Source organism: Limanda limanda, chromosome 4 (genome assembly GCF_963576545.1).
Source record: "Limanda limanda chromosome 4, fLimLim1.1, whole genome shotgun sequence".
Classification (NCBI taxonomy): Eukaryota; Metazoa; Chordata; class Actinopteri; order Pleuronectiformes; family Pleuronectidae; genus Limanda; species Limanda limanda.
In genome coordinates this window covers 28,145,000-28,156,332 of record NC_083639.1, presented here as the reverse complement: position 1 = coordinate 28,156,332, position 11,333 = coordinate 28,145,000, and the positions used below count along the sequence as shown (strand labels likewise).

General features: G+C 41.5%; 1 protein-coding gene across 3 annotated transcripts; it reads right to left on the bottom strand.

The window, feature by feature from the left end:
- Positions 1-2,238: 2,238 nt before the first annotated feature.
- On the bottom strand, positions 2,239-11,008 carry tomm34 (translocase of outer mitochondrial membrane 34). Of its 3 annotated transcripts, none has more exons than XM_061069319.1 (8): positions 10,763-11,008; positions 9,116-9,267; positions 8,904-9,003; positions 7,344-7,496; positions 6,844-7,016; positions 5,510-5,657; positions 4,776-4,902; positions 2,239-4,093 (listed from the first exon to the last, which is right to left on the bottom strand). In XM_061069319.1, exons 2-8 carry the CDS (start codon positions 9,246-9,248, stop codon positions 3,992-3,994), a joined length of 936 nt encoding a protein of 311 aa, XP_060925302.1. In that variant the 5' UTR covers positions 9,249-9,267; positions 10,763-11,008; the 3' UTR covers positions 2,239-3,991. The 3 variants fall into 3 exon arrangements, with proteins under 3 accessions (XP_060925302.1, XP_060925303.1, XP_060925304.1); XM_061069320.1 differs by lacking the exon at positions 10,763-11,008 and adding an exon at positions 10,586-10,754; XM_061069321.1 differs by lacking the exon at positions 10,763-11,008 and adding an exon at positions 10,304-10,563.
- Between the last annotated feature and the right edge of the window lie 325 nt (positions 11,009-11,333).

Sequence of the window (11,333 nt, the reverse complement as noted above, 5' to 3'; positions counted from 1 at the left end):
AAATATGTAAAAATATTACGTAATACATCGTAAATACTATAACTTTAGGTCATAAACACTTTATCATGTTAGCGTTGATTAAAAACTATTTAAAATGGGGGTTTTTTAAGAGAAATGTTGCTTCGAGCATCGTGTGTGATGTGTCTGTGTTGTAGTTCTTTCTCAGTATTAATAAGCTGAAATAAAACTACAAATCAGACCAACAGGGAATAAATGAATGATCGACTACAGATTTAATCTCAGTTCACTTGATTTGTCTGTGGGAGAGGGTTCCTTTTTTAGATTAATGGACATGTTACCAGATTATTTCAGTTAATCTCCAATTATGGCAGTGTCAGTAATTCTGGGACTGATATTCCCTCATATCTGTCATATAAATCTTTAACTACATTCATTATGGACTTAGAAAGTCTGAAATGTAACTTGTGGTAACCTCATGGATTTATACGAGTATAATCGTACATTACAGGATCCATTTTCTGGAAATGTGTTATTTTTATCCAAACTAAAGTTGAAGACGTGTTTTCTCTCTGCCTCTCAGTTCAGGACACAAGACACTTAGTGTGTAAACTCGCTTTTTGCAACACAACCAGGACAGATTCTTACATGAGGGATAAAAATGAATATTGACAGGATCCATTTCTTTCTCCTCTGAACTGAACCTGAGCACAGACACGGATCCAGGTCATGGATTGGTTCAGAGATATTGTCTTTCACTCGTTGAACCAATCCCCTCTCCTGGCCCTGTGACATGTGATTGGTTCTGTGTGATTCAGTGATTCCTCTGCTGGTTGTTCCACAGTGAACATGAGCCTGGGGGGGGGGGGGGTGAAGACTCACTGACACTGAGTCAGTGAATGTGAGTCACACACTGATTGAAACGTCTGTTAAATCTGAGTTGAATCAACTTCTGTTTGTTTTACGACTTCAGGGAGTGATGTTTGTTATCTGCTGAGAAAGCTCACACTGACCACAAAGTACATTCACTCCATGTACTTATACTTCATAAGGTGTTTTTTCAGGTACTTTTCTGTGTATCTGTACTTCCTGCTCCACTGCATTTTTTTTACAAACCACTTTTTCATGGTCACATTGTTTTCTAAATATTTTTTAAAGTTTTCAAAAACGAGAGCGGAAGGGGTCGACTGATCCAATCAGAGTGGACAGGTGACATTAGACTCCGCCTCCTGCAGCAGCATGAACCACCTGACTCAGACTCAGACATTAGATACGCTCTGTCCAGGTAATAGATATGAGTCTGTACTATTCCTATATTAAACTGGATACACAGGTAATGACGCCGTAGATCATTGTATTCAAGAAGAGGAAATTCTCAGCAAGTACTTTTAAAAGTATATTTAAAAGCAAGTATTTCCATCATTGAAATTAAATGTGGTTTCATAAGCTTTATATTTCATAGAAACTGTAAAACTCTGTGGATGTTATTACTATTATTGATGTCTTTATTCTCTGACCAGGACTAGTTCAGTTGTTTGAGAACAAGGGCTCGGTCACTTCACTTCCTGTGGTGAAGCAAATCCCTGTGTCACAGGGGCAGATCAACTTCAGTGAACTTTGACCTCCTGTGTTCAGTTGGCGTGTGTGACCACGCCCTCACGCTCATTAATCTGGTGTCAGAGCATTAATGAGTAACTGACGTAACAGTAAAGAGATACTGTGACGTCAGTGAATTATGTATATGTTGAAAAACGCCCGACAACACAATGTTAAAGAAAGTGAAAATAAGTTCCTACATCCACACAAACTTTGAGAAGGTTCCTTCCTGACACACAACACATCGTTTCATTAAGTTTCACGATAATCTGCATAAGTGTTCTTATGTAATCCTGCTAAAGAACAAACAGAAGAGAAAGTAAAAATCCTCCTCCCAGTAAATGATGAAACTCATTAAGTCACTTTCAGAGATCACAACTGTTTGATTAATATTAATTCTAAAGTTCACTGATTAACATGTTATAAGCTTTATTATAGAACATTAATCATTTAAAACTAGGAAGAGCTGGAGGTAAAATAAAGTGATATTTAAAACTGAAGGAGTAATTCAGTCACTAGAATGAGATCAATGAGCTCAGCAGTGAGAGAAATAAAACCTAGAACAAGGCTAGCTGTTTCCCTTGGTTTCCAGTCTTTATGCTAAGCTAAGCATCTGCTGAGTGTTGAAGAATCTGTGTTTGAGAGATTCACAGGTTCTATGTTTAAAGACTTGAGGAAACACTGTGAATTCAGATCTTTGCACTTTATTTGCAGTTAAAACAGAAGCAGGTCGAACAAGTTACAAGAACAGAAATGTGATAAAACCAAGAATCTCTAACGTGAACATCTTCCCACCGCACAGCGTCTCGACTCTTTCAAACACCAACAAACGCAGATATGTTCCTCCTCGTAAACTTCAGGGCCTTTCGTTTGTTTTCCTTCTGTTTTCTGAGACATAAATTGATGTTTGATACTTGAACAGATCAGAGGAAACTAAATCCAGAGCAGCCCGCACATATTTCACAATAGAACAAAGAGAAAAAAACCCGACAGTACATTGGATGAAGACACATCTGAAAACGTGTTTGAGTCGTTCACACGGAACCGGAACCAACAGATGCTTTAAATCTAATGAAATGAACAAGTGAAACGGAGGATTGAGCTGACGAGAGAAGGTGAGAACACTTCCTGCCGAGCACAACAGGTGGCGCTAGGGGACGGGCTGGACTGACGCTTAGAAATCAATGTGCAAAACTGAGCAAACGACTAAAGACTGATGCTGCGTCGGCCTTTTTATCGTTGGATTTACCAGCTTTAGTCTGTTTACGTGAAAATCCAACTGGAGAAAATGTCAAACTCTCACATGAAATCAAAACCTCAGAAAAAAACAAACGTAGGATAAATAAGTAAAACATATGAAAAAACTGGCTTGTAAATGAAATATGGAATAAACCGTTATTAACACCAATGTTTGAACATGATTGTTTCCGTCAGTAGTTTCCAGCTGAGTCATCCTTTCACAGAATAAATACAGTGGGGGGGCATTTCTGCTCATTTTCTGAACTCGTCTTCTAAATATTGGATCTTCTCTTTTTGTTTTAAGTTATTTATTAAAACGTTTCATAGTTTAAGCCAAATACAATCAATTTAATTTCTTCGTCATGAGTTTGAAAACATCTTAGGAATTTTTTTTCGTATATATTTCTGCTGATAAGGCTGTAATTTGTTTTACCGCTTAATGTGTCAGGCTCCAAAACATTATTTTCATTTGGTTCTACTCAGAAATCAGCAGCGATAAGGATCCAACTTGTGGAGCAACATTCATGTAAATACATTTACGCAGGTTTTGAAAATCTGTTTCGTCAAATTTTAAAAGCAAAAAGCCTCGGAACTATTCTTCGGTTACAGCTTCTCAACTGTGAAGACTCTGATCCACTTTAATGGGTTTTTGTTTTGGACTGATTGTCGATCAAAATGACTGATTTCTGAACTTTTCAATATTAATTAAGTTAATTTATGTCCCAGTTTCCCTCAAACCCAGAACTGATGTTGAATGATGTGACTGCACGAATATAAACGTATGAGCCGTCAGTTTTGTTGCACTTGAGGAAATACTTTAATATCTCAGGTTGTAAATAAGAAGAATGAACTTTCAGTGCTGAAGTTTTTTCGTGTCGACAGAGCTTTAGCACTGAACTTCATTTTTACGTGTTTCATAGTTGCAGTTATCGTGTGTGTTTATAGTTTTTGCTTTTTAACTTGAACTGGTAAACGTTCCCGAGGCTGAACGCGGCCGCGTCGCTTCTCCTCTTCCTCCAGAAGCGTCTCGAGTCCGAACTAATGTTTGAGAGTGAACACGAGTTCAGGGTGGAGGAGCTTTTGGGAAACGCACGTTCTGCCGTTTGCGCGGCGCCGCGGCTCGGCTGCTTTACGACTCTTATAAAAACACCATTAACCCGTCGTCCTCTCCGCTGCCTCCGCACGCCCGGATGCTTCCTCACTTCATCATCTGCACTTCCTCCAGCAGCTTCAGTGCAGCCATGTTCTTTGGATCCACGTGGAGCAGGTTGTTCAGGTCGTCCACACACGTCTTAGGATCCTGCAGGAAAAACACACAAGTTTAGAAAGTGGAACTAAACCAGGTTGGCGGGGGGCCGGGCCTGATGGCTGCCGTCAGTGAGACCCTCTTCAAACTATCCCAGGGAACTGAGATCTGGCTTTTAAACACATGTCGTTGTTTTCATCAAAGTAAAAGGCCGTTACTCTGCTTCAGTTAAAACTGTCTGAAATAAGCAAAACAAATTTCCCATGATTTCTCCCAGACATGAATTTCAGTGAATAATGTCTTTGCTCATTTGTCCTAAAAGTGAAAACACATCATCCAGCTGTAAAAGGCAGAAGCTCACAGATGTTTCACAGGAAAGATTCAGGCTCGTGTTCCATCTGGTCCTTTGATGGGTTAATACCAGATTAACAGTGTGATACAGCAGATATTAACTAATCCCGTGGACTGGCTGTATAAAGAGTCTCTCTCACTCAACTCAAACCAAACAGTGGATGGTTGCTCTGTGTGGAGCTGTGCGAGCGGAGCTAACCGCCCCGTGACCGCTCTCTGTGAGGAACACTGACGAGGGGAAGCTGTCAGGGGAATCATGGGTAATTATCCAGGCAGGAAACGATTTGATTCCGTCGTCCGCCCTCAGCACCTACGCACAGACGCTCCCGACAGTCTGATTGCCTCTGTGTCAGAATCGGGAAGGGAAGAAGAGTGCGGCGCTCACCTGGAGTTCCTTGTGAGCCTGAGCTCTCCTGTAGAGAGCCTTGATGTTGCCGCTGTCGATCATCAGAGCGTCGTCACAGTCTCTGACAGCGTCGCTGTACTGCTTCACTGAGAGGTAACACAGCGCCCTGCACACACACACACACACACAAACACACAAACACACACAATCCATCAGAGACCTTAGTTTCTGACCAAACACGTACTGAAGAATACAACTAATACTAAAACTACTATTTATATATTTTTTTAAAAAAGAAATGACTCGTATTGGACTAACTAAATATTCACTTTAATTTAAAAAGTATTAATTCATGTTTTGTCTGAAAGCTCTTTCACAGCCACTCGGTCTGGTTCTGACCTTCAGACTTTGCAGCAGGTCTGTGAAAAGTTCATCAGACAAAAAATGTAAACTGATCAAAACCGTTTGTCTCGGTCCAGATCAAACCGAACCGGTTTGGTGCGTTTGCAGTGTGAACTCATCGTTTGATGGTTCAGACTTTCTGAGAAAGCCAGAAGGAACATTGAGCTGAATTCTGTGATGTAATGTTCTGCATAATAAAATCTGTTTAAACTTGAGGCGCTGACACAGATTTAAGATTCGACTGTGAGGGGAAACAAACAAGATGCAGCAACGGAACCGAGACATGAAGCTTGGTTCAGACTCTCAGCTGAGAAAACTCTTTAAATTAAACTTGAGCGCCATTTGAAGGGTAGAAGTAAAGCTGGACCCACCGGTTGGTGTAGGTGGTGATCTCAGTGGGGTTGTTCTTGATGCTCTGGCTGTATTTCTCTATAGCCTTTCTGAACTCTCCTTTCTTCACCAGAGCGTTACCTTCTTCTTTCTGGGCCTGGGCTTTCTTCATGTTCTTATCACTGGGAGCTGAGGAAACGAAATATAGAAAGAAAAGATCAGAATAATTAGGTCAAAGAGAGAGAACATCTTTTTCCTGACGGAAGAATTTGTGGACAAATGTGCAGACGTGACTTTTTGTTGCCACTGGATGATTTAAGTATGGAAACTGCTGAAGAAGAATGTTTTCTTACTCGTGGCAGTTCCATGAAACATGGCTTATGCAGGGATTAAAGCAAAAAAAAATCATCTGACTGAAAAAAAAAAATCGGCACTCACTTTGGGTCGTGGCTGCTTACCGCCTCGATATTTGAACTTCACGTGGTCCATTATCACTTACTAGTTTAAAGCTAGGGCATTAAACCAATATTTTTCTGCAAGACTTCACCATTCTAGTTAATGGGCTATAAATGACAAAACGTCTGCACAAGTTGTCAGAGCAAGCATTTATTTCCACAATGCTTTCAAGAACAATTATATGCCAACGCATGGATTTTTTTTTTAAATGCCGCGTCAACTTATCCATTCAAACATGAGAAAGACGCAAGGCATGGTTCACAAACAAAAGGTTAAAAAAATCACAGCTGATTGGTGAAGTTATTGCAAATCATATCAGTGTTACACCCCACCCCCCTATTTTTTTTTCTCTTCGGATCTGCATCGATCTCATTTTTAAGGCCGATTTATAGTCGTTTTTTACGCACGCACGCACGCAGCTTCTACGGACTCGTTTTGGTTTATAGTTCCCCTACAGTGGCGCGTGTTGCCATGCAATTCATCGCCAGACCACTAGGCGGAGTCATGTTTTTTGTTGAAGTCGGCTCTTCTTCGTGTGTGGCACACGTTTATATACATCGCCACGGCGGCTCCTCAGAGCCTTTTTCTGGCGGACAAATCCGCCGGTCAGTGACGGGTTATACTAGTGTTCATAGTTTCGGATCTTTTCTGCCAAGTGCTCTTCTAGTTTGGTCTATATTCGTTCTTCTAAATCTCCCGTGGTTTCCGGGTATGAAACCGGAAATGCGACTCCGGAAGGCCGATTTATACTCGGCTTTTTACGCCTTATGCGAGCGGAGTTGACGGAAATCCGTCCTAGCGACGGAAAACTTTAATCCATGCTTATGTTATGATTGACTAATTTAGTCAAAACAACAAGATCATTAAAGTTAAATATAAATTACAAATCCAGTTGAGTGTAAAAGGTTAATGCCCTCACCCTTTTTCTTTGCTTCTCTGCTGCCGTTCTGCTGCGGCGCCGGGGTTGGGATCAGGAGGTTGTTTGTGGTCTGCTGGTTGAGCTTCTCTCTGATGGACAGAGGAACCGTGGGGATGGGAGGAAGCTTCTCTCTCCATGAGGGACCGTCCGACTCTGTGAGCGCCTTCGACATCCTGTGGAGACAAGGCACAGAGTGAGAACCGTGTGAGGAGCTTCTAAACTGAACCGCCTCGGTTTGACCCAACATCCGGAGTGCGTTCATCACCAGGAAGAATCTGTCAAGAGCATTGAATCGTCCACCACCGAGGTGGTAAGGTTTTCACCGCAGGATTACGCTAGTTTGTCCAGATCTGCTCATGCTCCACGTGTGTTCACAGAAACAGGTTGTGTAGTTCTTGTGTAGACAGATAAACGTGGATAAACCTAAAAAAACTCAGGGTTCTGATTCTTTTGCCAGCCCCTGTATAACGAACATGGCGTCCCTAGCGCAGACCAGGTACCTGTTGGTGCCTTCGTGAGCGGCTGCGATGTTGCAGTCGATCTGCAGAGCCGTCTTGTAGTCCACGTACGCCAGCCGGTACCGCTCCACCGCCTCGGACGCAGCCGCACGGCGAAGCAGAGACTTCACGTTAAACGGCTGCAGCTCCAGAGACCTGACGCACATACACAGCATAAGTTAGACCTTTAATCAAAGTAAATTTCCGGAAACTGTCCATAATACGCAAATTAAACGCTGAGCAATAAAAACATCATTCAAAACTCTATTTTAAAGTTGTATGGAATGCAGCAAACACTGCACGTTGAGTTTGAGGCCTGCTGTAGAGTGCAGGACTAGTCAGGTAAGTTTCGATGATATTACTGTGGAAAATGTATTAGCATGCTGATTGAGGGTTGTTCATCTGTTCATCTAGACTATTTCCATTCATTAATCCATCAATTGTTAAATATTTATACTAGGGCTGGGCAAGTTAACTCGTTTTAATTACAATAACACTTACATCATTCCACTTTCTCCCCAGTACCTGCTTTTGCACAGTGTCTGTTTTGCAGGTTGTTTTTTGTTTTTGTTTTCTGTATATTTTTACTCTCATTATGTGTAGTTTAGTAGTGTATATATTTTGATCTTTCTTTTTTATTGTTGCTTCGGCACTGTTATTTAAATTCTGTTTTTCTCTTTTTTGCTGTAACAAGTGAATTTCCCCGTTGTGTGGATAAATAAAGAAATCTAATCTAATCTAATTTAACTCAAGTGATGAGTTAACTCGATTGTTTATCCGCCAATTATTTTCCTTTTTCCTGTTCTGCAGCAGTCAGCAACAGACTTTCACAAAATAAAAGCCTGACTTTCACAATAAAACAATAAATAATCAAACCTGAGTGAATGCGAGATAAAATAATTAATCGAGTTAACTCATCACTTGAGTTAACTCGGTTAAAACGAGTTAACTTGCCCAGCCCTAATTTATACAGACGATTCCAATTGTTTAGTTAACTATTTATATCTCTGGCATTGCATTAGTGTTTTTTTACAAACTTTTTTCTCATCTTATTCTACAGAACAATGCCACGTGCACTCTCTCATGTGTGGAGACATTTCACCTCATCCAATGTAGAAGGAAAGGCTGTGTACATTAGCAAATAATGTGCAAAGACCTATGTTAAGAATGACACAACGATGCAGAAGCATATAGTCAAGTGCCCAAAGTTTCCTCAGGGCTCAAATCAGCCTATGACACAACAAAATGTTTATATTTATGTCTGTATATGAAAAGGTAAATACAGTTAGTATAAATTACCCACAACATTTCCAGTTTATTCCTGTATATTCCTGTTAATTCCCATGGAAAGTTTCCAACTTTGAATATTCCCGAAATTTTGCAACCCTAGGCAGGAAGCCAGACGGTGATCAGTGCTGTTCGGGGAGCAAATCCTTCAAACTGTAACATTGTGATAGTGATGCTTCTTCTTATGGAAATCTGAGCTTCATAAGAAAATGAGTCCCAGATTCCAAAAGACCCTGAAAGTTAAGATGTGAATTTGATGGGTATAAAAGCACTTACATGTTGCAGTCTTTCACACACTCTGCACAGTTTCCTTCCTTCAAGTAGCTGGCTGCACGGTTCGAGTACAGAATGGCCAAATCCTCCGGCCTCTTTTCACCTTAACAGGGGAAAAAAGGATCTTTAAAATCAAAGAGGAACCAAAGTCTTCATAAACAAACCCAGTTGTGTTTAGACTTCACACAGTCCTCGGGAGACGGCTGAGTACTCACTGGCCTTCTCCAGCTCCCGGATGGCCTCGCTGTACAGACCGCTGGCCTCGCCATACTGACCCGTCTTGAAGCGCTCGTTTCCAGCTTGTTTCAACTCCAACCAGGAGCGTCGGGATTTCTGTTTCTGAGGCATCTCTTCTTCTGAGCTGATACTAGAGGAAATTATGGAAAATAACTTGTAAACATTTACCTGAGGAAATATATATGAAGTGCAGAATGATGCAAACCTTCTCTGTGATGTGGTTTATGCTTCACTAGGCGGTGTGTTTCACCTTCACTTCACACTAAGATACATCCCTTCTCTAAATGTGAACATTGACTCAGCATTATTTGTTAAACACGACCATCATATCTGCATCTGAGCAAAGAATTTCTAATTCTTGCATTGTTGCTTTCACAGGACAAAACGTTTAAAATCTGCCTAATCTTCCTTCACTATGTGGAACTCCCTGTGACAATAAAATCATTCTTGTGGATTAATAGAAAATATTTCAACCTATTCTTATGTTGGATTTAAAGTGAGACCACACTGAGCTCATGCTGTATGAGGTGGAGTGACTCATTAGATTTTGTTGTTACTACTTCCTGAACCTGTTTGATCAGGATATTTGACCATGTGTTGTCTGGCAGTAGAAAGAAATGGGTCTAAGTTGCATTACAACAACAACACTTTGCATTGTTTCACACAAATAAGAACAAAGAGAAGAAAGAGAAGAAAGAGCGAGGACCAAACCAGCAAAGAAAAAAACAAGAATTTGTACCTAAAAGAGAGGAAACGTTTAACAATAAAAGAAAATATATAAAATATGTTGTTTGGCTTTTTATATATATATAACATTAATATTTAATGTTTTGCTTCATACTAGACAGAAAACCAACTCGTAGGTTCTACACAGAAAGGAGCAAAATAATGAAATGTGATATGATTTGATATATGAACTTGTTTCTATTTGTTAATTGAATTTCCAGAGTAAGAGCTGTATTGTTATATTACCTGTATAAGAACTCAGTTATATTAGAATGAGATGTGGATCATATCAGTAACTACAGCTGTGAGATACGTAGTGAACAAGACATAATCTGACAAACGATATATTTTGATTCACATATTTTCTCTGGAATTAAATATGAAACAGTTGTGTAGATTCAGCAGTGACGATGGAAAACAACAAAGTCAACGCGTCATACCTGGATTCAGCAGATTACAGAGAGAATCCTCAGTCACTTTGTCTACGAGTTGATGAATTAATGTATAATAATGATAACTGGTGATTGATTAATCATCAGAAACAGAGCAGCTGCTTCCCACAGGTCACGATAACCTGAACAGTGTGGTGGAGGTGGAAGCTAACATGGGGTTAGCTTCACGAGTTGTAGCCTGCTAGCCTAGCTGCTAACTCTAACCCCCGTTCACCGATGATGCTAGCGACAGTTTATCAGGATTATGTATTAAATACAGACGCAACTGACCGTAATCACCGACTCGTGTTTGGTTCCACACGCCGGTAAACGCGGCTCTATTGTCGGCTACTAGCCGAGTTAGCTCGCTAGCCGAGTGACGGTGTTCTGAAGCTAGCTGCTAGCTTAGCAGGCTAACCACACTTCCGATGCTAGCGGTGCTAAAGGGTCGGAGCTTCACTTCCTTACCGGCAGCAGAGTCGGTCTTGTGAGCGGGTAACGACGGGTAACGACCCGGTAGATGAACTCCTCCTCTTCCTCCTCTTCCTCCTCCTCTTCCTCGCAGGGGCAGGGACGTTCGAGCGACAGTCGGTGGTTGAAGATACGGGAGGTCGCTCACATTACTCCGGGTGCTCGCTCGGATCCGCGCCGGTTAGCTGAGCCTGTGCGGAGGGTCGAAGTGGAGACAAGCTGCGGAGGATCCGGGGACTTGATCCGGAGACAAGGAGAGAAGGAGGAGGAGAGAAGGAGGGGTAAAGGAGAGAAGGAGAGGAGAGAAGGAGGGGTAAAGGAGAGAAGGAGAGGAGAGAAGGAGGGGTGAAGGAGAGGAGAGAAGGAGGAGGAGAGAAGGAGGGGTAAAGGAGAGAAGGAGAGGAGAGAAGGAAAAGAAGAGAAGGATGAAGGAGAAGGAAGAGGAATAAGGGGGGAAGGTGAGGACAGAAGGAAAAGGAGAGAAGGATGAGGGAGAGAAGGAGGGGTGAAGGAGAGAAGGAAGAGGAATGAGGAGAGAAGGAGAAGGAGATAAGGAGGGGTGAGGGAG

Bases quoted from the DNA above. Each gene is read 5' to 3' on its own strand.
- tomm34 (XM_061069319.1), bottom strand. From the start codon at position 9,248: ATGCCTCAGAAACAGAAATCCCGACGCTCCTGGTTGGAGTTGAAACAA. The intron at 5,658-6,843 runs GTGAGGGCATTA...TCGTTTCCTCAG, and splicing joins CAGAGAAGCAAAGAAAAAGG to CTCCCAGTGATAAGAACATG. The intron at 4,903-5,509 runs GTGGGTCCAGCT...GTGTGTGTGCAG, and splicing joins ATCACCACCTACACCAACCG to GGCGCTGTGTTACCTCTCAG.